The sequence below is a fragment of the Lactuca sativa genome, chromosome 2 (genome assembly GCF_002870075.4).
Source record: "Lactuca sativa cultivar Salinas chromosome 2, Lsat_Salinas_v11, whole genome shotgun sequence".
NCBI classification, from domain to species: domain Eukaryota; kingdom Viridiplantae; phylum Streptophyta; class Magnoliopsida; order Asterales; family Asteraceae; genus Lactuca; species Lactuca sativa.
Window position 1 is genome coordinate 171,811,165 of NC_056624.2, and position 26,878 is coordinate 171,838,042.

Genomic DNA, 26,878 nt, shown 5'->3' on the forward strand with positions numbered 1-26,878 from the left:
TGATAGTAGCAGTAAGGGGTGGAATAGTCCTCGAGGGTCGGTTGTTAGGACCGACGGGTAGGTCAACACCCCAGAATGGCTTGACACGGGTAGGACGGCACCCCAGAATGGCCGCATGGGTAGGACGACACCCCAGAATGGCCGCATGGGTAGGTCGGCACCCCATAATGGCTGTACGGGTAGGTCGGCGCCCCAGAATGGCCATACCGGGTAGGCCGGGCACCCCAGAATTGTCTGGCAATATGTATGCTATGTGATTGTATGGTATGTGGTACGATGGGGGAACTCACTAAGCTTCATGCTTACAATTTACAGTTTTGGTTTCAGGTACCTCTTCAGCGAAGGAGAAGGAGCTGGCGCGGTAGCAGCACATCATACACACGCTCTTTGTTTTCCGCACTATAAGATATTCTGGGATTTGTACTCTGACATTATTATGTTTTTATGATTCGGTTTTCAGATACGAGACATATTTTTATTAAATGATATGATCAGATGATATTTTATTACAAATGTTTTGCAAATCACTTAATCAAAAATGAAATTTTTGGACGTGAAAATTGGGTCGTTACAACTAAATCCCCCTTTATATATATTTATATATATATATATATATATATATATATATATATATATATATATATATATATCTTTTTATCTCTCTCTCTCTCTCTCTCTCCCTCTCTCTCTCCCTCTCTCTCTCTCCCTCTCTCACATTTTGAGCCTTTGTTGGTGTTCTTGAAGCCTTGGAAAGAAGAAATAAGAATAAGTGAGCTAAGACTCAGAAACTAGTCCTCATCCTTGGTGTTAGCAATCTTCTGGACATTTGTAAGTGTCTAACACTCAATTTTTATCATGTTATGTTGCTAGATCTTATTTGTTGTCCCTAAATCTTCATGTTCTTGTGGGTTAGAGTGTTCGGATCTGTAACGTCCCGAATTTTTATTTTTAAAACAATAATTTATATAACAAATTGGTCTCAAAACCATTCAAGATAAAAATAACATTTCAACATCAGAGTAAAAGTTATCAATGCAGAATAAACTCTGGGTGATGTTGTGCAGTCACGTCGGTCCCTTCCATTTCGAACCGGAAGTACCTGAAACCATAAACATAAGCACAAAACTTAGTGAGTTCCCCAAAATACCACATACCATACATATCCTTGAGCATAACCTTAACAATGGGCCTAACCTACAATAATGGGCTTAACGCTTCCTAACCAATAGGCCTAGCCCCAACTTACAATACAAGAGTTACAGAGACAGCTAGCATCCTACATAACATACATTGGGCCTAGCTCTTCCTAATCCATGAATTCAACCCATCATACAAATGGGCCTAGCCCGTCATACAATGCGCCTATCCTGTCATACAATGAGCCTCGCCCAACATATCATACAAGAGTCACAAAGACAGCTGGCATATAACATATCCTAGTAAGCCGACAGTGGTGCCTTCAACCCATGGGTACAGTGAGGAGACTCACCTCAATCCAAGATAATCGAAACTCACACGCAGCTGCTACCGGGCTCCTCACACTAAACACAACCAAATTATTCCTAATCAATAATTAAGGTAATTTCCCATAATCCAAAGTCCAATTCATGTCTCCTCATAACAATAGGTAAAAGACTATTTTACCCCTCTTATACTTGGCCCAACAAAGCAAGGCCCAAACCCAAAATGACTCAAGGCCCAAAATCCATTCAGGTACGTAAGTACAACGTACCAACCTGGTATGCCCAACTTATAATGATGATTCCTAAAAAAACCATTCCAGACCTCTTAATGCCTTAAGACAACATGCATAACTTCCAAATCTTATTCTTATGGGACGTCCTAAGTCATAAAGTTCCTGACTTTATGACTTTGCATGGCTTAATGGTGTCCAAACCAAAGCCCTAAATCTCTAACTTCAACAAAAGACCACCAAATCATGCATGGAAGGAATAGAAGGACTAAGATCACATTTTTATGGTTCCTAATAACTCCGTAATGGATAAAGTTTCCAACTTTATCCATTAGAATGGTCCAAACAACCAAGATTTGGTCTTTAAGTCTCAAGGGGACCAAAAATGCATCTTTACAAACTTAATCCATTAAATCCAAGTCTCCAACCTTTAGATCTGAATCAATATGATGTTTAGATGGATAAAGTTTCCAACTTTATTGTAACATCCCAAAAATACAACCCAAAAATTTCGTTTTTAAAACATCATTAAAACCATCATTTCATCACCAAAGTATAAAATCATAAACTATGTGTTTCAAAATCTCACAATATCTATCACATATCAAATGTCATATCAAAATATCAGAGTAAAACTCCCAGGCTGAAGATTGTGGTGTGTGCCATTCAATCATCCCGAGCCCTTCCCTTTGCTAGTGAAATTACCTGAAACCAAAACTGAAAATTGCAAGCACGAATCTCAGTGAGCTCCCCCAAACTACCACATACCATACAATAATATATAAAGAAAATATTGGGCCTTGCCCACTGCATCCGACCGAAGTTCGGACTAACTAGGGCCTCGCCCACTGCATCGGACCGAAGTCCGGACTAACTAGGGCCTCACCCGCTGCATCGGACCGAATTCCGGAATAACTAGGGCCTTGCCCGCTGCATTGAACCGAAGTCCGGGCTAACTAGGGCCTCGCCCCATGCATCAGACCGAAGTCCGGAATAACTAGGGCCTTGCCCGCTGCATCGGACTGAAGTCCAGACTAACTAGGGCCTCGCCCACTGCATCGGACCGAGGTCCGAACTAACTAGGGCCTCGCCCACTGCATCGGACCGAAGTCCAGAATAACTAGGGCCTCTCCCGCTACATCGGACCGAAGTCCGAAACTTGATCTAAAATACTTAGGATTTAAAAGTACCCAAACCATCACATGAAAGCTAAACTTGAATAAAACACTAGAAATATCACCATTAGTCATGGATTAACAAAAGGATTATGGATTTGAAAGAACATAAGCAATCTAGTCACAATCTAAGCTTATATCATTGCTTCAAATTAATAATTTGAATCAATGAACCCTAGAATTGAAAATACCCAAATTATTACCATTTGTACTAGAACTTGATTCAAACATCATGGAATCTTGCCATAAGTCAAGGGTTGACAAATGGATCATCGATTGAAGTGAAATGTAGCATCTAATGATAAGCTCAAGCTCATATCATTTCTTGGAGCATCAAATTTGAATTTTAAGAGCAAGGGTTTGAAAATCCATCAAACAACCTCTAATCTCACAAATATCACAACCATTTGTTGGTTAGAGCTTGGAGATGGATCAAGGAGTATAACCACATCAATTATTTCACAACAAAAACCCAATTTAATCATGAATTTGGATTTCACCATTGATGGTTAAGGAAACTCATCAAAACAACTCCAACCTCACAAATCTCTCAACCATTTATTGGTTGGAGCTTGGAGATGGATTAAGGAAAAGGAAATACATCATTAAAATCATGTAAACATCACAATTATAGTATGAAATTCATATTTACCATTTCATCCAAACCCTAATTCAAATTTGGGGAAAAAGAGGAAGAAGAATACCTTTGATGCAATATTTTGGAAGGATTTGAGTAGAGATTCATCAAACAATTCCAATCAACAAAAAAAACCATGGATTTAAGGTGGCAAATTGTTCAAATGGGAGGAAAATGGTTGAAAACGTGATTGAGGGGAAAATGTAGAAGAAGAAGACTTCAAATAGACCCATCTTTGGTTACTTAAGCAACTTTGGTCCTTCCTTGAAAAAACCTTTTCAAAATTACTCCAAACTAACTAAGGAACAACCAACAACTTTCCAAAATTGCCCCTTTCCATCCTAACCTCACATTTCCATTATTTAATTTATTTCACTCCGATTTATTTTATTTCAAATTAAAGAAAGATTATTATTTTACCAGAAAGCCTAAAACTTTTAGCCCCAAAAACAGGATCTTACAGGTGGCAAAGATGGGTATTGATCGGACCGAAGATTGACTATTTTGTTGAAGCGGGTGGCGATGGTGTGACAGAGTTGACGACTCCGACAACAATTCCGATGGTGGTTCAGGCGGCAACTCCAGTGGTAAAGAGGAAGAAGGGCTGACCGATGGAGGAGAGTAAGAAGGAAGTAGTTGATTAGGTTTGTGTTTGTGGTATGGGTGGGCCCACGACATTTAATAGTAATATAAAAAGCAACATTAATAATTAAAAGAGTTTAAGAAAATATAGAAATGGTAAAATAATCTTTTAGGAAATCTTCGATAAATTTCTAATATTTTGGGTCAGTTTACGGTTTAACCGAACATTTTAAAAAAAAAATCCTGATTATCTAAACTTATACGATAATATGTTATTTTCTGTTGAAAAAAAAAAGAATTGTTATGTTAATTTGGACAAAATATAAAATAATCGAGATTTTTTTGTTCAAAAAATAAAAGATGAGATTAAACCATAACTAACACAAAATATTGGGATTTTATTGGAGATTTTCCATAGTCTTTTTACGTAGTACATGGACGAGAAACGTAACAAAATCATATCATAGGAATGGTTCGAATGCAAAAAAAAAAAAAAAAAAAAAAAAAAAAAAAAAAAAAAAAACCGTTAGGGACTAGATACACGATTTACTCTTTTTCAATACCCTTAAATTCAATATGTAAAAATGTATCCTCTTTCAATATATATATATATATATATATATATATATATATATATATATATATATATATATATATATATATATATATATATATATATATATATATATATATATACTGAAAATAGTCCCTGTGGTTTGGCTAAAGTTGTGGGTTTGGTCTCTATCTTTTGTTTTACACTCGGACCATCCTCAGGTTTTCTTTTTTTTTACCCGCCTGGTCCCTGGGTACGTTAGTCGTCAATTCCAAACGTTAAGTCCCCCCACGTGCTTTGCACATGAGGGGTATTTTCGTAATTTTATATAAAAATCTATTAGAACACCCCTAAACCCTGATTCTCTCTATTTTCAAATGCACCATTTCTTCGTCTCTTTCATTTCCTCTTTTGTGAAGTGTCAATCGACCCTAATAGAAAAAACCTGCAAGTGTGGTCAAGTTGGTGTGATACGAAGATCAACTACTAAGAAAAACCCTGGAAGACTTTTCTATTGTTGTACTGGGAAGGTAAGGGCAATTTCTTCTTAAGTATATCTATATATCACATACCTTTAACATACAACAAATTACTCAAAATGCAAGAAGCAACATGTGGTTTCATAGATTGGGTTGATGAGGACAACTTTAATGATGAAAAAACTGAAAAAAGTATCTCCCCTGATTTGCAAAAGTCATTGGACGAGCTTCAACATGAGTATAGGGCCTTGAGGCTGTTATTAGTGTCCAGTTGGGTTTTTTGTGTCAATTTTAATTTACAAGCTTTAATTTATGCTATCAATGTATTTATCTTTTGTTTCATCAAGGCAGTAATGTAATAGAATGACAAGTAATGTAATAGAATGACAATGTATGAATGATATTGACTATTGGAATAGAATTGTCTGTTGGAATGTAATTTTCTTTTGGAATGTAATTGATTGTTTTATAATGGAATGGAATTTAGTGGTTTGTAATGGAATGGAATTGAGTGGTTTTTACTGGAACGCAGTTGACTGTTTTATAATCGAATGGAATTGACTTGACTGTTTTATAATGGAACGGAAGTGAGTGGTTTGTAATGGAATGCAATTGATTGGTTTTCTATTGGAATGAAATTGAATTGAATTGAATGATTGAATAGAACTGAATATTATTGAATTATAATGGAATTGAATTGAATGATTGGATAGAATTGAATTAGATGGAATGGAATTAAAACAAAAACATAGCAACATATTAATAGCACCAATTGTTCATACCATAATTGAAAATAGAGATACATTAAAAGTCATACCATACATAGACAGCAGGTCCCAAAAGTCATACCATAATTGTTCATAACACAGACACAAAACATAATGACAAATATAACAAACACAAAAGATCATAACACCATAATTGGTTCATAACACAGACAAAACATATGAAAACACAGTCATAACTTATGCAATACTCTTCCCTTTCTTCCCAACCTTCCTTATCCTGCTTGAAATTCCATCACATGCACTTTGAGTTCAACTTTGCCTACCACCACCTGTACTTTGAGCTTTCTTCCTAACATTTCCTTTCTTGCTTGAACTACCATGTGACAACCCGAAATTTCCATTTTGTACGAACACTAACTATTCAATAGAAGCTAGTCCAGTTTCAATGAACTTCAAACTTTTCCGAATAAGTTTGTGTACATTAGGGTTTACAATTAAGGAGATATCAGGAGAGTGGATGCTCATGGGTTTGTGAAACTTGAGCATTTCAACACTTCATCATGTTAGAGTCCAATTCCAGAATAAAATATTTTCTGCCAAAATATTTCAGGACTATAAATAGATTTTTGAACTAAATTATTCATTATTCACATTTCCAACTAGAGAAAAACCAATTTCTCTCTCACGGATCTTCGGGTTTTCATCCCAAATCGTGAGTCTACTTTCCTAGTTGTGTTTTAATGCATGTTATATGCTTAATAACATAGTTTACATGTCAAATTTGTAAGACCCGGGAGTTTACCGCCCAAGAACGTTCTTGGGGAGTAAACTCCAAAACGAAGCCTAAAAGCTACCTAGTCCCATTTCCTTGTTAGGTAACTAGTTAAGGACATTATGTATGATATTTTAAGGCTAGAACACAATCAAGAACACTTAGCTTTTGGATTTTACGGCCCAACAACTTCTTGGACCGTAAACACCATTTTTCAAGGGCTTAAAGTGCCCTAAACACCCCTTAAGGCTTTAGACAATAACCCTCTATTACTTGTAGCTTGAATGGGGAGTAAATCACATCAAAATCATCCCTAAAAGGGAGTTTACGACCAAGAAATACTCTTGGGCCGTAAACTCCAAGTGAAGGCACCAAAGTGTGCCTAAAGTCCCCTTTAGCCTTAAACAAAAGTCTAGAATTTATCCTTTGTGTGCAAGAGGCTTAAAAGAATTAAAACACCCACCCCATAGGAGTTTACGGCCGTAAACTCTAGGGGATATGGTCTTTAGGTCGTAAACTCCTCAAAGGAGCATTCTAAGGCCCTAAACTACCTAAAGGATTAAACCACAAATGCTAGGCTTATTCTAGAATTCATTTAACACTTTAAAACACCCAAAACCACCAAGTCAAGAGTTCACGGACGTAAACTCAAGGGTTTACGACCGTAAACTCCAAAGGTGGGGTTTGTTGGGTGGTAAACTCATATACAAGGTCATTTGGTACATTAAACCCCCTTTAGCCTTGTCCCATAGCAACTTAGATGCAACCATTAGGACCTATAACACTTATACAAAGTGTTTACATGTTCCTAAGTGTCCCAACTTATTTCATTAAGTTATTATTTGGCTAATTAGTTATATATATGCTTATTATATGATAACTAGGCTCGTGCGTGTGAACAAGTCTCCATTTGCCACCTAGCACGGTATCCGACACTACAATCCAAACCACTCACCGCATGTGAGTTCATACCCCTTTAAATTAACCTTTGAAATACTTTAAATGTTTTAAATACTTTATGGGGGGGGGGGATACAAGTTCAATTCTTATAGTTATTGAAACCAATCACATGTGATTGCATTAATCACATGTGATTAATAACTAGAAAACCAATGATTTTTATCACTGTTCAAACTGTTTATCAAACTGCTTTACTTTGAAATGTTTTACAAACTCTTTTACTTACCAAATACTTTTATTTAAACTTTGTTATACTTCTTATAAATTGCATGCCCATACATGTATAGATATATAAGCAATGTTTAAAGGGCTTAGGAAGGCCATTCGCCCTATTTCCTTTTTCTTGATTTGGATGTGGTCTGGTGGGATTTCGGGTGACCATCCGAAGGTCGTTTCAATATTAGTTATATATCAATTATACATATATAGACATAAAAGTACTTCCATATTCATGCGTACTATACACATTACTAGTAAGTTACCATCGGGGTAACACAGGATCATACTACTACAACTGTTAGATCAATGAGTCAGTTCATTCATGAGTCTATACATTACATTACTATGAGAACATATACAACTATACTAGGAGGAGAACATATACAACTATACTAGAAAGAGAACATATACAACTATACTAGGAGGAGAACATATACAACTATACTAGAACGAGAAACATTACATATACAAGAATACGATAACAATTGTGATCCACTGAATCGGAGCATGCCTTAAATGTCATGGCCCGAGTTGTAGCCAGAATTCTCTTGGAGGGAGAGCGTGAGTTTGCGTATAGATCTATACTGGATTGACTATCCTACACCTTGCTGCTAGCTACAGCCGGACCTGCAGGTCTGCGAGTGCCAAACGTCATTTCGTTATTACGACCATTCGTATGTCGTTGTTACCAGTCGATAGTATGGTGCAATTATCACATTATACCTTAATATAAATCCGGTTTAAGGTAGTTAGTACAGCAGTAGTTCCTATAATACAAAACTACAGTACTACAATGATTTACCCATTACATATTTTTAGTGATAACCTCACTTAAACATTAATGTACAAACTATATTTTGTTAAATGATAGTTACACTTGGGAAATTACACACTTTTACAACAAACGAACATACAAAACAGTTAAGCCTTGGTAGAAGGCTACTTTAATAGAAAATATAGGTTTTTCTGAGAGATTCAAACTTTTACAAACACTTACATACATTTTACAAACTTATACTTGAGACACGTTCAAACGTTTTGATAACAAACATCGACACTAAAATACTTATGAACTCACCAGCTTAATGCTGATAAACTCTTTCAAAATAACTTGTATTCTCAGGTCATCAGTAGACAGGTACCGATGCCAACTTTTGAGAAGATGGAGCGCCTTCAAGACTCATCATATTATTTTGATTTACATTATATTTTGGTGTCTAAAACTGTACAGAACACGCTTGTATTAAAATTATATATTTAATGCAATGGATGATGTTGTTTGCTTATTTACATTTACTGGGTTGTGATACTGTACATGACGTCCTCCGCCCCAGAACGTTTCCGCCGTTCTTGGTTTTGGGGTGTGACATACCATCACCTGCACTTTGATCTTTCTTCCCATCCTCCCCTTTCTTGATTGAACTACCATCACCTACACTTTTAGCTTTTTGCCCAGCCTTCCCTTTCTTGCTCGAACTATCATCACATGCACTTTGACCTTTGCAGCTTCTTTTATTATGACCAAGCTTTTTGCATTTTGAACATGTCACACTCTTGTCCTTCCTTGATGCCTTACCACCCTTCACCATATCTTTTAATTCAACAACTGACTTCCTTCTTTTCTTCCTTGGTCTTCCAATAGGGACATGATGATTGGGAGGAAGCAAAGTGGTTGGACGTGGAAAGTTTTCCCACATAGAATAATCTGATGGAGAAGATAAGGGGTTCCCGTAATATTTTTCAACGTCTATTTCTTCCATGTTTGCTCTAATCCTCCAACCCACCATTGTTGCTTCGATGATTCTTGCAGAATTTTGAGGAGTTAGATGTATAATTCGATACACATAATCACATGTGACTCGATACATACAATCACATGTGATTATATACAAGAGAAAACCTAATGAATCAAAAACACAATAACAAATCTTTGTAAGTGGGGGTGGGGGTGGTGGCGACGGGTGGTGGAGGCGGGGTGGTGGTGATTGGTGGTGGTGGTTGCAAGTTGTGGTGATAGTGACGGCCTGAAGGGTGATGGTTTTGCTGGGTGGTGGAGGTGGGTGGTGGTGGCAAGTGGTGCTCGTTAGGTGGTGATGATGGTAGTGGCGGTTGGTGGTGGTGGTGTTTGTGGTGGGTGGTGATGGTGGTGGGTGGTGATGGTGGTGGGTAGTAGTAGGTGATGGATAAGATGGGTGGCAGGTGGTGGTGGGTAGTGATGGGTGGTGGTGGTTGTGGTGGGGATGACGGGTGGTGGTAGGTGGTGATGGGTGGTGGTGGTTAGGTGGTGATGGTGGTGGTTAGTGATGGGTGGTGGTGGGTAGTGGGTGGTGGTTGTTGGTGGTGGTTAGTGATGGGTGGTGGTGGCGGGTGGTGGTTGGTGGTGGTGGTGATGGGTGGTAAGTAGTGGTTGTGGGTAGTAGTGGCAGGCGGTGGTGATGGGTAGTGGATGTGGGTGGTGGGTGATGGTGGTGGCGAGTGGTGGTTAGTGGTTATGGTGGGTGGTGATGAGTGGTGGGTGGTGGTGGGTGGTTGGTGGTGATGGTGGTGGGTTATGGGTAGTGATAGGTGGTGGTGGTTGGTGATGGTGGGTAGTGATGGGTGGTGGTGGCAGGTGGTGGTGATGGGTGGTAGGTAGGAGTTGTTGGTGGTGGTGGTGGGGGTGGTGGTGGGTGGTGGTGGTTGGGTGGTGGGTGGTGATGGTGGTGGTGGTGGTGGGTGGGTAGTGATGGGTGGTGAGTGGTGGTTGGTGGTGGTGGCTGGTGGTGGTGGGTAGTGATGGATGGTGGCGGCCGGTGGTGGTGATGGGTGGTAGGTAGGGGTTGTGGGTGGTAGTGGCATGCGGTGGAGGTGGGTAGTGGTGGTTGGGTGGTGATGGTGGTGGCGGGTGGTGGTTGGTGGTGGTGGGTGGTGTTGGTTGGGTGATGAGTGGTGTTACTTAGTGAGTTTTTTAATTGTTTGTAACTAATTTTTCGATTTATATGAATAGCATTTTATAATTTTAATTAAAAAATCGTGTTGTCCAATTTTGTTCTCAAATGTTCTTGCGATAAGAAATGTTTTCGATTGAACGTTCCCATATATATATATATATATATATATATATATATATATATATATATATAATGTTTTTTCACAAATTATTTACTTCAGTGTTTTTTAGTAGAGAAAATTCGGATAATAACAAAAAACAATAGATGGTTTGAAGAAAATAATCAAGGAAAAACACATTTCAAAAAATGACCAAAGGATCCGCAGAGCACCCTCTACGGATCTATTAAGCCCTCTGCATAATGGCTACACCTCTGAGGAATGTTGTTTTTTTAATTTTTTTTTTTAAATTTTTGTTTCATGTTTTTGCGTTAATTTTAGTTTATTAATATTAATTTTTTTTAAATACACTAATACATTGTGTGATTATTATGTAAAAAATTTGACAAAAAAAGTTTTTTTTTCATTTTTTTTTCCGTTAATTTTAGTTTATTAATATTAATTTCTTTTTAAAACACACTAATACAAACCAACTACATATAAATAACGTAATACAAATCGGTGCATATAAATAACCTAATTAAAATTATACAAATATTCCATGTTTTTTATAGGTTACAAAACATACCTTAAAAAACATAAACATACAACCCTCATAATAAACATACTTTGAAATAAATTTCATTCATTCAAATCGAACCACATAAACTTTGATCTGTTTTCGTATTCTGTCCATGGGTTATCTGTTGCTTGTGTCCCTAGGTTTACTATCTTTTGCGTCCATTGGTTATCTGGCTCTTGCTGCAATTGGTACTCGGTGCAACCCTGCCATTGGTTCTGTAGCTCTTCCTGTGGTTAGTATTCGGTCTCTTGCGCCCATTGGTTATGTAGCTCCTGCTGGCATTGATGTTCGGTCTTTTGTGTCCATTGGTTGTCTGGATGCTGCTGCCATTGATGTTCGGTTTGTTGTGTCCATTGGTTGTCTGGCTGCTGCTGCCATTGTTGTTCGGTAAGTTGTGTCCATTGGTTCTCTGGCTCATGTTGCCATTGGTTTTCGGTCGCTTGCGTTTGTTCCTCTTCTGTCGCTTTTGTCCCACTCCCTGAAGCCCCAATACGTTTTTTAGTTTTACTTTGGTTCTTTGGAACGATTTCCTTACACGTCCTTGCATTATGAGTTGTGCTATGGCATCTAGTACACCTTTTTATTTTTGGTTCCTCACCTTGATATGGAATACGATTGGTGTTTTTTGGCCTACCGACTTGATGTATTTCCATCACAGGAGGGTTAACAACCATAAGGTCATTCGGAACCTCCTAATCACTAAGTTCTGAAAGAGGGTATACGGCCTGCTTGTACGTTCTTCGATATGTTTCAATTTTATAAGCATCTATAGCTATATGGCCACAATGATCATTTTTCAAGTGCATTAAAACCATTATCACATGACCACATGGAAAACCAGTTAGTTGCTAATATCTGCAAGAACAAGTCTTTTCCCTTAAATTCACTATGCCACCGCTTTTGAAGTCATGCACTTGATATGTTGTATTGTCAACACTGGATACCAACCATCCTTGAATCCCCTCTTTATTTTTTTTAACCATATCTTCAGCCCACTTCATTAGTTTTGTTGTACCTTTTTCTGTTAAAACAAACATATATTATTATATATGACATTTATCATATAATTTAAAAGTAAACATAATCATACCTGCAACCATCCGCCGTTTGTAAAACCATTTCTGCATAAGTGCGCAAAAGAACTCAAGAAGTGGTAATATAGGCAACTTCCTTGCTTTGTTTGATACAACATTCATGGACTCCGCACTATTTGAGGTCATAGAATCATACCTCGTGGTAAGGTAATACGCTCCGGTCCATTTCTCACGTGGAATTTGACTGAGATATGTCGCTACGCCATCTCTTATATTACGAAGTCTCCCCCAATAGAATTCAAACTCAGTGGTTTTGTAAGCTATTACCAGCTTCCAAAACAAATTGCTATTTTTTTTGTTTTTTCCAAAGGTGTGGACTATGTTTCCTATTAGATGAAAACAACACAATCCATGTTGAGCATTTGGAAAAACATTTTGAATACTTACAGCACTTGGGGGTGCTCTATTTGTGACCATTGTCAGACCTTCCACATCATCAATGCATTCATGTCGTTTTTCAAGAAACCATGTCCAAGAATCTGTAGTCTCTTTTGGGAAAATTCCATACCCAATAAGCAAGATCTGATTGTTGCCATCCATGGCTACTGCATGCAAGATGGTGCCTTTGTACTTTCCCTTCAAATGAGCACCATCCATAAATCGTAATAATAACTTTTGTACAACACTCTCTGAAAGCACGTATCAACAACAACACTATAAAAACCATTAATATATCAACAATATAAATTGTATATAAACATTTAAGATAATAACAAATATATTTAAGAATATATTACCGCGCATCCAATAGCGAAAAGCAATACTCAAAACGATCATCTAAATCAGTTTTTATGTACGTCACAGTACCAAGATTATGTTTCTTCAGATTGTGAAAATAAATTGGATGTTTGGAGAAACTTTCTTCGGGGTCCCCATCATTAATCCTAAAGCAAGTTCTCTAGCATGCCACACTTGTGAATAACTCATATTTATTTGTAACAAAGCATTCATATCTCTAATTATATCATTAGGCTTCCAAACTCTCAAACTTCCTTGACCCATAATGTTATGTATTATGGTTCCCACAACTTCGCTATTTGCTTGCCTATGATTTGGGTGTATAAGCAATGAAGAACATGTATGCTCGTCATTAAACGTCTTAATTTCAAACATTTCTGTTCCTTTAATGACACATGCGTATAAACGCCAATGACATTTTTCTTGCATACAAACAACCTGGTACCGAGATTTTGAAGATTTTTCAACCTTTATCTAAAACTTTCCTCTAACGGCTTTGAATTTAACATCAAATGCAAGCACTTTTTTGGTGTTATAGATTTGATTGACAATTAATTTACCATGGATTAAAAACAGTTTTTCGTTGCGTGTACTCGTCATCCGACCACCCTTCATTTGATTTTTCCGCACATCTTCGATCATCAATTTCAGGAACTTCTCTAAATTCGAACAAATTTTCACGTTGTAATTCAGTCATGCCTACTTTTGGTTCTTTATCATTATCTGATACAAAAGTGTCATTTATTCTTCCCCTTGAACGGTTTCCATCACATTGGCTTTCTCTACGACCTCTATTAGTTTTTGTTGGATTAAACTGGTTGTTAACCACTGCTTGTTTTTCATCTTTTTCACCTACCACCGTTAAATACAAATGCACCGTCTTCTTTGATTCAGACATTACATGTCTCAGTTGAAATACATCAGTTTCATCTCCAAGTTCCATGACATACCCTAACTCCGGGTGTTTAAAAGACAAACATATATGACTATTTAACACACCCGCCTTACTTCTAACCATTTGTAATAACATTTCATGGTCAATGTTAGGAGGAAGATTTAAACCATAGTTTTTCACATTATTTCTAATGTAAACCTCAACTCCATTAACTATCTGCCACGAACCTCCCGTACACAAAATAATAAAACTCATTTTACAAATCACTCTCTACAAACATAACGAAAAAACAACTTCTACTAGTAATTGAAACTCACAAACTCACAAATAACTACTTAAATACGTCTATAACTTCTGTAACCGATCCTTAAAGGTGTGCACTGATCCGCAGAGGTGTACACTGATCCTTAGAGGTGTGCATTGATCCGCATAGGTGTACACTGGTCCTTAGAGGTATGCACTGATCCGCAGAGGTGTACACTGATCCTTAGAGATGTGTACAGATCCGCAGAGCTGTACACTGATCCTTAGAGGTGTGTACTGCTCCGCAGAGGTGTACACTGATTCTTATATATATATATATATATATATATATATGTATATATATGACATTTCATTATTAGGTTATTTACAAAACCAGTTGAGTTAACTTTTACTTTCTTCCATAAAACATAAAATACAAACAGTACAAATACATGAAAAACATATATCAGTAGCAAACATATTACATAAAACATTTCATTATTTTTAACCTTTTTTGTCAAATTTTTTACATAATAATCACATAAAGTATTAAGTATATTTAAAAAAAATAATATTAATAAACGAAAATGAACGCAAAAAAAAACGAAAAAAAATTAAAAAACCAACATTCTGCAGAGCTGTAGCTGGATCCGCTGAGGCTTTAATAGATCCGCAGAGGGTGGATTCCCAAAGAGTTCTGTGGACTGATATCAAACATAAGTTTATTATTTTTAACCTTTTTTAGTCAAATTATTTACATAATCACATATGGTATTAGTGTTTTTTTTAAAAAAATAGTATTAATAAATGAAAATGAACGCAAAAAAAAACGAAAAAAATGTAATTTAAAAAAAAAAATCAATAAACAGCAATTCCACAGAGCTGTAGAGGATCCGCAGAGCATTTAATGGTTCTGCAGAGGGTGCTCTGTGAATCATGTGGTCATCTTCCAAAATTTGATTTTCCTTGGTTATTTTCTTCAAACCAATCTCCTTTTTTGGTTATTATCCGAATTTTCTCTATTTAGTATCAATAAGTTTTTAGAAAGGTAGTTCACTTTAATGGCAATATATTGGGAAAATGACTCTTGAGGGTAATTAACTTTTGCGTTTGTACTCATTTGGTCCTTTTTTTTTTTGTATTCAATATACCATCGAACTTGTTGTTGGTGTTTACCACAGCCCTTTTGACCGGCTTTTGACCTGTGATAGCCGGTCAAAGGGTTATGGTGAACACAAACAACAAGTTCGATGGTATATTGAGTACAAAAAAAAGGAAAGGGACCAAATGAGAACAAACGCAACAGTTGGTTACCCTCCTGATTCATTTTCCCTTTACTCATTTACAACAAATCCCACATCATCTCCTACTGATATTAATGACTTTATGAGATTCATTCTTGCTTCTCTTCAAAACATAACTCACGAAAGGACGTTATTCATGCATGTACAACTTTGTAATGCACTTGAATATTTATTAGGGGAATCTTGACTAAGTAGGCGCATTTCATGACTACATTTACATTTGCAATCAAATGATTTATCGTATCATGGATTCTAGACAAGTCTACAAACGAGTGGAATCACAAGTGCTGTGATTTTTGAGTTTACTTAGCTTTAAGATCGAACTCATGGGATAAGATACAACATCAATATGTATAATATCATGCTACTTTTGTAGACACATCACCATAATATTGTACATATTGATGTTGTATCTTATCCCATGAGTTCGATCTTAAAGCTAAGTAAACTCAAAAATCACAACACTTGTGATTCCATTCGTTTGTAGACTTGTCTAGAATCCATGATACGATAAATCATTTGATTGCAAATGTAAATGTAATCATGAAATGCGCCTACTTAGTCAAGATTCCCCTAATAAATATTCAAGTGCATTACAAAGTTGTACATGCATGAATAACGTCCTTTCGTGAGTTATGCTTTGAAGAGAAGCAAGAATGAATCTCATAAAGTCATTAATATCAGTAGGAGATGATGTGAGATTTGTTGTAAATGAATAAAAGGAAAATGAATCAGGAGGGTAACCAACTGTTGCGTTTGTTCTCATTTGGTCCTTTTCCTTTTTTTTTGTACTCAATATACCATCGAACTTGTTGTTTGTGTTCACCATAACCCTTTGACCGGCTATCACAGGTCAAAAGCCGGTCAAAAGGGCTGTGGTAAACACCAACAACAAGTTCGATGGTATATTGAATACAAAAAAAAAGAAAAGGGACCAAATGAGTACAAACGCAAAAGTTAATTTACCTTCAAAAGTCATTTTCCCCAATATATTATGTGAAATTATTTTAAAAAGTACTGAAGAGGTTTTTTTAGTGTGAAGAAAGAACAAAATAGCCGGCCTACTAATATGTTCCTCCCACCCCACCTTTTTAACTAAAAACTCAGCAAAAAACAAACAAGAAACTTGCTTTGAATTTCCTCTTCAAATCATCATTTTTTCCAACCAAGCACATGAAACTACATCCACACATTAAAGACAATTAGTAAACAGACAACGAACATTTTGAGATGTAGTCCAAAACTGAAATATAAACAGACATACACAAAAATCACCAAATCCAGATGTTCTTGAATCTCATATTTTAGATTTAGCAAGTTTACAAAGAAATGGAACAAACGATCATCAATGCACATAAAAACAAGTGTTTTGACTTCGATCAAAACCCTAAAATACCATTCCATTGTTAACATAAAATCAGAGATATTGTTTGAATCTACTACTACAACATAGACCTCTGGAAACGAATGAAATAACTACACAAGCATATATCAATGGAGTAAGGGCTAATTAGTAATTACATACGTTTATTACCACCACCAGGAACATCGATCCAACTCAATTTAATTTCAATTTCACCACATTCAACATTTCGTAATCTAAGAACCATGTTTTGCACAACTCTTCCATCTGTCCATGTTATGTAGCTTTCTTCAGCCAAGCAATTCGTCCTCGTTGGTTTCACAGTTGTGATGATCGTGTTGTTTAAGATATCAGAATTCAAACGCATCCTTACAGCTTCCAGGAATGGAGTGAAGTCGAATTCAGCATCCCCCATTCTATCATCTGCTGAAAATAGATCCCTATCGTATACTTCCTGTATCAACATTAATGTTTCAAAATCTGAAATCAATTTGATGATAATTTAGGGGAAGAGAATCAAGAAATTGAAGAACAGCTTACGAGTTTAACGGGAAGAGGCTCTACAATCGAGAGAGTTAAATCTTCATCCCACACAGGATTTAGGTTTTTCTTCACCACTCGAGTCTTCAATTTCTGTACAAAAATTAGGAAAAAGTTATTTAATTATCAGAATTCTTTTTATTGTTTTTCGTCGGCGTCACACCGGGATTATTTTCCGGCCGTTGTTTCGTACTACATTGGGCGGAAATAACAAAGTATACGATCGTAATCAACTCTACACCAACACCGGCTTCCACCATCAGCCACCGCACAACCACCACCATTTTCTTAGTAGATTCAACAACTCGGCGGAAGAAGTCGATGTAAATTTCGACAACGCAACAAACTTCCGAAGTTTCCGGAAGTTTCATTGATCACCCAGCAATTAATACTAGAAAGTAGAATCTCTCCACGAGGAAAAGGAATGAAGAAAAAAATTAATAAAAGTTCACTCACCTGTTTTCCCATTCGGATGATAACGTAAGGATCGCTGCTACGTAGATCTCGAATTGCAAGGTTTACACCTTTGTGGATATGAACTCTGAGCAAACCCAACAAGGAATCCGACGACATATGATAATGATGTGCTTGAAATCAGTAAACCAGGTGCGAATGCAAGCTTGAACTTCTGTATTTGACAAAAGAGAGACAAAGGGGTTGAGTATTTCAACGCGGAGTTGAGGTTTATATATATTGGTTTCCTGGTCTGAAGTCTCGGCTACCAAACTTAAGCCTCTAGTTGGAACCCATATATAGAAGGAGACACGGTGCTAATTGATGGGTTCAAATTAATTATTGATTATTTAATTATAAAAAATAATAATAAATCGTATCATCTCAACCGTTCATTTTGAACCTGTCACACTGGTTTACCATCTCAGCCGTTCATTCTGAACATCTGAAATGAAGGACACTTGCATAACATTGAACATTTATTTTGAATGTATCAGCCTATTCTATAACACCTGTTCAGATTTTGAATGTCTTAGGATTTAAACTTTATATATTATTTTAATCACCGAACTCTTGTTAAGAAATTTTATTTAACTAACAAACGGGTAAATGCTTATTGTGTGGGCCACACAATAAACTCAGACCAGATGTTGTGGTACTATTTTCATCAAAATATTGTGAAATTCTTTCTTTTTCTTAATCTTATTTTATTTGAAATATTGTGAAATTCTCTCTTTTATATGAACCTTCTATCTCAAAAATAGAAAACAACCCATGATATCATGATACCACTAGTCTAGAAACCATTTTGTATTAAATAAACATATATATATATATATATATATATATATATATATATATATATATATATAAATTAAATTTATATCTGAAAAGTATTATTTTTACATTTAACTGTGGTACTTGTTAGCTACTTAGCGAGCAATAGAATAATGTAAAATTGGAAATTTATCATAAAATATTAATTTCTTCAACAACTTCAAAATAATTTATTTTAAGGATAAAGTGAATATCTTTTGTAAGAGGAAGATATGGTTTATGCAAAATGATTATTAATCGTATCTTATAGAATTTTTTTATTGTTGGTTGCTGCCCTCCCTCCCAACCTTTCAACAGGAAAAACATTAAAGAACATAAGAAAAGAGATTCCTATTACTTTATATATATACTTTTCAGTTCGAACCAAAGTATTATAGTTCTTCATTATGAGGGGATGGAATTATTTATTTATTTATAATTTTCTATTAAAATATTTAAGCACCTAATTAAAAAAATATACAATTCGAAGAAGAGATAATTGCATCAATTAACTTTTATATTAGCTCCATTATTGGTTTGAACACAATTCCTTCCTTCTCTCAAATATTCCATCAATTTGAATAAATACCATTTGTTTTATTTTTAATGTATAATGATTATTAAATGTCAAAACTAGCTTTTGATAATAAATTTAAAATAACTTATGTATGCTAGTTAATTTATAAAACGTTTTTATGAAAAAATAGAAATCCATAGGAGGATCTTTGTAACAAAAGAAAATATTACACTTTTTAACAACTCAAAAAAAGTAAGAATATTTTCTAGTTCAAGTTGACAATTACTATATAGCCACTATTACACTCGTTTAGAGAGGTACACAATATAATTGGGGGTACATATAGAATTTTCTTTTTTTTAGAACAATTTTCTAAATTTTAATATTTTTTGGTAACGATTATTATTAGATATCTTTTTGAGATTTGATTAATAAACAACTTTGTTTTTTTCTTTAACTTAATATTTTTTCCGAAGCACATCAACCGTATACCATCCAATACCCATCACCGATTCACGAGGGAAAGAGCACCTCCATCTTTCACGCTGTTGACTGTTGTCTCTGTTTGAAGGGCCCAACATTAGGCAAATTATGGGCCATAATATTATGGTTAGGCTCTTTTATCCAGACCCAAATACACCCATCTGGTGCAAGTGTAATTCAGTTAGCCATCAAACATTATTTATAGTCTCCTAAGTAACATCTGATAATATTTAATCCATGAAGTTTCGACTTTTTGTCATTGTTTTGGTTATTTTATTATTATTATTATTATTATTATTATTATTTAATAGAATCAGGCAAAAGTCAGTCGTTCCCTCTTATTCACGTGAATATAAATAGGTCACAATATTTACAATTGACAACCTCTAAAACACAAATAATACAATCTATCACAATATATATTATATAATCGGCTAGTCTAATATATCTCCTTTGTCTATGGAGGAGGTTGACGAATGCTTAGACTGGAACGAAAATCATCGAATAAGACACGAGGTAGGCCTTTTGTAAAAATGCCAGCAAACTGATATCTTATGGGTACATGTAACACTCGAGCCTACCCTCTTTGAACTTTCTCCCTAACGAAATGAATGTCGATCTCAATGTGCTTGGTACGTTGATGTTGAATGGATTTTGAGATAAATATATGGCACTTACATTATCACAATAGACCAAAGACGTGTGTCGAGGTGGTAAACCAAGCTCTAAAAGTAGATTCTGTATCTAACAAATTTCGGCGACTACATTAGCGACCCATTTGTATTCCGCCTCAGTGCTAGATCGAGAAATAGTTGTTTGACGTTTGGATGACCAGGAAATCAAGTTGTCCCCCAGGTAAACACAGTAGATTGAGGTAGAACGACGGGTGTCCGGGCAACCCACCCAGTCTGCATCAGTGTAGGACACAAGGTTGGTTGGTGAACTGAAATTCATGTATAATCCCATATACATTGTGCCCTTAACATATCGAATTATGCACTTTAGAGAGTTCCAGTGGGCAGATCGAGGTGCATGCAAACTTGTTGAACAACGTAAGATATGTCGGGTCTGCTGAATGTCAAGTACTGTAGAGCCCCAACAAGGCTTCGATAGGTAGTGGGATTGTCAATTAAGTATGGAGGTGATGGGATGTTCTGTTGAGTATTGGTCTGCCAGAGACAAGAATAAGTATGGATGAGAGGTGGTGTGTCGGCGGTAGTAGTGGAATTTATAGGTGGCGGAGTCTCTGGGGATGTGGGTGTGGGTCTACTTGACTCGATATTCTGAGAAGAGTTAGGAGATGTTGGATTGGAGACACGAGATTTTTGGTCAGTGGGATAGTTAACCGAATCCCAGACGGTTGGATGTGGTTCGGTTGTGACTGAATGTTGAAGGAAGTCATAAACGGGAGGGGATGCGTGAAGTTTAGCAAAGGGGAAAAGATGTTCATCGATTACAACATGTCGTGATATGATGATCTTGTGAGAGGAAAGTTCGTAGCATTTATTGATGGGTTTTGGTCATAAGACATCCTATGTGCTCATACAAACCCTAATGCTTGGATCTAGGTTTCTCTATTGTACATGCTTTGAATCCAAGACTATAAACCCTAATTCTAGCATTCAAGTAATCATATGAATATGTAATTAGGTTTAAGATCATACCTTGATTGTTATGTAGCAACAACAATCCCAATTCCTCCTTGTATTGACTTTGGAAGGCTTAGAGTCACAAGTGTCACTCCTCTAATGGTTCACAAACACCATAAGCAAGAGGATGAAGAGGAGAGAGGTTGGAGGCTGCCAAAAATGTGTAGAAACCCTAGAAAGATCATTAGCCACGTTTTTGAGCCTTAAGGGGTCTTTATATAGTTGGGCTATTAGGGTTATCTAACAAGGAAACCCTAATTTGGATGCTTAAGCCCTAAGAAACCCATAGACTCCTTTTATCAAGCCCATGGACGATTTCCTTATGGGTTTCCCATTAAAATTCGTCCATCCCTTAATATAAGGCAATCCATGGCCCAAATTATAATTATCTTATAACTACAATTCCAGTCCCTTACGTTTAATTAATCTCTTTTAGTCACAAAACTAATTACCAATTAATTATTGACTAATATTAATTAAACAATATGATTTCTCCTTTAATATATTATTTCCATAATATATTAATAAATCACATTTAATCCTTTCTCTCCATAATTCATCCTATCAAGTTGCTTTGGTGAAGGCAACCCAAAAGGACCATGCACCATCGGGTCAAGTACATACCAAAATAGTTATGGACTTAGACACTAATCCAACAGTCTCCCACTTGGATAAGTCTAACAACTATTATGCGTATGACTTCAGATCCCGATCTGCAATCGTAGCTTTCCAAAGCCGCTGTCAACTCTGATCATATCAGATACGCGTGTCCTTAGATAAGGGATCATATATTCCTCCATTCTGGATATCGTATGAGATATGATTTCTAATCATTCTCTTTGTACTACATCTCGATTTCTGATTTATGACGACAGACTAATTGAACAAATCAAATTAGCCCTAGCCCGGCTGAGCATTTACGTTTGTCATCACTAAACCATCGAGGGGCCCAAAGATATCGCTTTTATCCTACCTTGGATAAAAGGAACGGATAAACTTTGATACAATGCTTGCTTGCACTCACTAACCAAATCACACACAACAATATGTTTTATAACACCAAGTTACTAGTGCGTTTACATATTATCAATGTGCAACCGATTAGTAAGATACAATTCACACATCTCGGTTTCAAGAATATAAGATATTATCGTCTCACTAATCACTCGATATAGTGATTCAAGTGAGCGTGGGTTTAATCCAATGCTCAAATCATATTCATAAGCACTCATGAACGTTGCAGCAAACATTTGCTTAGGTCTAATACTTTTCTAGACAATCCACACACCAATTCATGACAATCTTCATTCATATCTACTTCCCACATATGAACGACTGTGGCCCGTTTGACTAATTCGATTATTCTTAATAAACTCAGTTATTCTGGAAGTCAAAACATGCAAGGTGAAACACAAGAATAATACTAATCCCATATGGCCTCAAACCTTTGAGTATAAACAAAACACGTTTTATTTATCACCATATCGATTACTCATTATTTGTCGTTTCGGGTAATCAACTTCTTACTTGAATTATTACACTTGTCCCATGCTCCTAGCATGCACACAATGTTTACCTATGGTTCTTACTTTTGTGAAATAGACAAATTGAACACATTTCCAATCATTCTCATTTTACAACTCCAAATCCATTTTCTTAAGTGTGAGAATATCAAATTCTTGTTACTTATAGAATATACTAGATTCTAACACTTTATGCAACGATCCTTTTGTAATGTCACTGCACCAAAGTCTTAAAGACTATTGCCAATGATATTACAAAGTCCTCTATCGGAGATTGTTACAAGACAATTCTTTAGATACGATGTCTCTCACTCAAAGTACATTCATTTGAACATCCTTTTGCATAAAGGTTTCTAATCTAGTCATAGATTTTCAATATTTACTTCCCAATATGGACACGCTTCCATATTTTCCATATGACAACTCATTTCTTAATAGAATCTTTTCTATTCATCATAATGTCAATATGGTCCATTAATACCATGCTTCCAACTACTCACAAGCGACCAATCCTCGTCGAACTTTGGATTGTCCTTTGATAGTTGTTTAATTATTTTAGTCAAAACCGATTCTAGTCCCTTTTCCCTCTAAATGCGCTAGACATTTGGAAAATTTTAGAATGGTCAAATATTAAAGCATTTGCAATCGATCCTATACCCGAAGCGTATGGGACACGATGCACAACGTTTTATTTGCTATGTTCTCAAAATCCGAATTGTGAAAAGGAATTCCGTAATCATAATCGAAATTTTAAGAACACATTATGTACCCTTGACTAAGTTTATTAACATTTCTCAACCTAATCCTTTAGATTTGAAATGAAGCATAATATTCTCTCCCTTAATTATAGCAAAACAACCATTCAACTCTTACAACTTTGCAAAGTATGACTCTTGTTTTCTATAATTAATATTGCCAACTATGCGATACGTGCCTTAATAATCATACAATCATAACATTTATGCTCCCACTATCATGATGATTATTATAAAACATAACACTTATGCTCCCACTAGCTTCGACATGTATTCATAAACATCTTAACTTTCAGAAAAACAATACTTATTGAATTTCTTAAGTTCATGTTTCTAATACTTAGTGCTTTGATAATCTTTTATCAAGGCTTCTTGAACTTATACACTTTTGCCTTTAGATAGTTCATAAGTGTGTCTTAACAATTAAGACTAATTGCCAAACCTCACAATTCAAATTATGGAAAGGGATGCCGTAACCATGATCGAATTCGAGAATGCAATTTTACAATCACTATCTTTTAAAATCTTTCTTAGTGAAAGCATTTTCTCACAATCATTTTCATGAAGGAGGAAATCTTATGACACTTAGATTTAAACGGTGTATGTGTTCCTATCCATGTGAATTTGTTAAAAACCAAAGTTTACGACAAATTCAAACTCATATGGATCGAACTTCCTTAATCTTGATTTCTTGCCTTATGGTAGCACAGCTGCCCACCACGTCTTCCAAGTAGTTAAGCAGCTCACCTTTTCCTATCAATGTACTTTCCATTGATCAAGGTCCTTGCCTTTTATGCATTCAAATGAGAACTCATAGGACTCATATGCATAATTAACTCGATTGAATTGGCACAGAAACAAAATAATGTCTTCACGATAGGTTGTAAACCTCAACTCGTGTGCTAGTGATGATCGATAAGGCTTATTTGATTTGTTCTTGAAACTTTTCAAGACTATTAAGACTCCCACTGACTCCTTGACATATACGATTCTCTTATCAAAACATTTCTTGACAAACAAATATTCAAGAGTTAGTGTAGCTTTTCTCAAAACAAAACACTTCATAATTTTGGTCTTAGTTGGTCTTTGTCTTATCCAAGACATCACAACTTTCCACAATTGATGAATGTTATAAACCTTCTTAATACTATTCACTCAATGTCACAATCTTAACTTTAAGACTTGTTATTGGAACGAAGTATGATAGGATTTCTTGATTTGACCATTTCTTCAATCTTTGATTCCTCTTCTTGGACATACAATTATACCAAGACTTACTTAGAGGATCAATTGAGATATGGTTCTTAATCATTAAGACCTATCATAAAGCATAAAAGCTACTCTCCCTTCTTCTTAGAATGGAGAAACTCTTATCTTTCTGCCTATTTGATTCTTCTTATTCGTTTTGCTATTGATCTAAACCCTTTAATCAATTCAAAATTACACTTAATCTTGTAAGTGTAATCATATTTACTAAGCCTTTAGTAAATCATGACGAATATCTTTGTTACTCTTATGGTGAACTTGATCAACACACAACTTTGTGTATTCGATCTCCTAGTCCTTCACTTGACACTTTGTCAATGAGTTAGTCTAATTTCCAAATACGTAATTTCTCATTCATCGTGCATCCACGTTGCATGATTCCAAGTTTCTGTCCAATTGAAACTTGGGCGATGATAAACTCTCCCTATTTGGTAAATTCTCGACATTTCCATAAATAACATAACTAAGAATCATATCCATTTGTTGTAGAAATATGCAAACATCAATTTTCACATAACGATTTCATTGCAAGAAAGTAAACAAATAAATAAATAAGTCAAACAATATTTATTTTATTTATAAAAGCAGCGGAAAAACATTTGTCCTTACAATGCAAAATCTATTGAAAACTATGTAAAAAGAAAATTTCTAACAACTCTATCATAACTATCTAAGCTCAAAATCCAATCTTCAAGTCCATGAGATCGAGATCCATCTCTTGTGATTAAATTCATCTTGCTCTCTTATCAAGCTTCCTTTCTTTTCACCGATCCTTCAAAACATTCAAATGCAATCTTATCACATCATGTATTAAGAATCAATGAATAGGAACTTAATGGAGTTAGATAGTGGATTCTTACCTAAAGCGTAGTCATACTTTTGACTCTCCCATCTCTTAGATCTCTTAGGTAAATAGGGCAACTTCGTCTCCAATGCCCCTTCTCTTGGCAATAAAAGCAAACTGACTCCTTTGGAACAACACATGGAACTACCTCAGACATCGCCTTTCTCTTATGATCAAACTTTTCGATCATTGCATGTCTTTCATTGCCATTGTCTATATCCATAGAGGTCTTGAAGGCAGATTCACCAATCAACTTTACTTTTCTATTGCGCCAAACCATTGCTGATTCAGCAGCAACAAGCATATAGGTGAGATCTATAAGGGTCACGTCGCGGTTCATCATATAGTACTCTCTTACGAACTCACTATATGAGTTAGGAAGTGATTGAAGAACCCAATCAACAACCATTTCCTCACAGACAACGGATCCCAACAGTGTGACTTCATCCCTAAGACGTGTGCACACATCGACTTTCCTTCTTTATGTTTACTTGCCAAAAGGGCTTGAGTGATATTGAACCTTTCAATTTTACAATCTGGTGGGTTAGGGAGAATAATTGGAGGAGGAGGAGGAAGTGAAGCATGATTTCTTGTTCCTCGATCGAATCGTGGAATATCATCTTCATGTGGAATACTTGTTCCACGGGATTTGAGAAGACCATAGTTGTCGAACTTTGACATCGGGAGAAAAACGAATTCAAGTTAGTTGATTGATTGAGTCCTTGGTAAATCACCCAAATGAAATTCCAAGGCTAGGACCCAACACAATATTCTACAACTCGGGAGAGGGATGCCGTAACCCAAATTGAAGAACATTTGAAGGTAAGTGAATGACGATTCACTAATTTCCACCATGAAAAACAAAAAAGAAATTTAAGTTTTAAAATCTATGAAAACTCCTAGACCCTTTGAGATTCATTGAACTTTCAATGGCATGTTTAAATCTCGATATGCCCCTCTTGTTTGTGACTGGGATGCCGAGGATCA

At 35.9% G+C, this 26,878-nt stretch overlaps 1 protein-coding gene across 1 annotated transcript; it reads right to left on the bottom strand.

Annotated features, from left to right (window-relative positions):
* Positions 1 to 17,037: 17,037 nt before the first annotated feature.
* On the bottom strand, positions 17,038 to 18,318 carry LOC111900261 (protein C2-DOMAIN ABA-RELATED 4). The gene is made up of 3 exons (XM_023896138.3): positions 18,042 to 18,318; positions 17,586 to 17,678; positions 17,038 to 17,499 (listed from the first exon to the last, which is right to left on the bottom strand). Exons 1-3 carry the CDS (start codon positions 18,156 to 18,158, stop codon positions 17,200 to 17,202), a joined length of 510 nt encoding a protein of 169 aa, XP_023751906.1. The 5' UTR covers positions 18,159 to 18,318; the 3' UTR covers positions 17,038 to 17,199.
* Between the last annotated feature and the right edge of the window lie 8,560 nt (positions 18,319 to 26,878).

Excerpts from the sequence above, each read along its gene's own strand:
- LOC111900261 (XM_023896138.3), bottom strand. The coding sequence starts at position 18,158 with ATGTCGTCGGATTCCTTGTTGGGTTTGCTCAGAGTTCATATCCACAAA. Across the intron at positions 17,679-18,041 it reads TCATCCGAATGGGAAAACAG|AAATTGAAGACTCGAGTGGT; the intron begins GTGAGTGAACTT and ends ATTTTTGTACAG. Across the intron at positions 17,500-17,585 it reads AGCCTCTTCCCGTTAAACTC|GAAGTATACGATAGGGATCT; the intron begins GTAAGCTGTTCT and ends ATGTTGATACAG.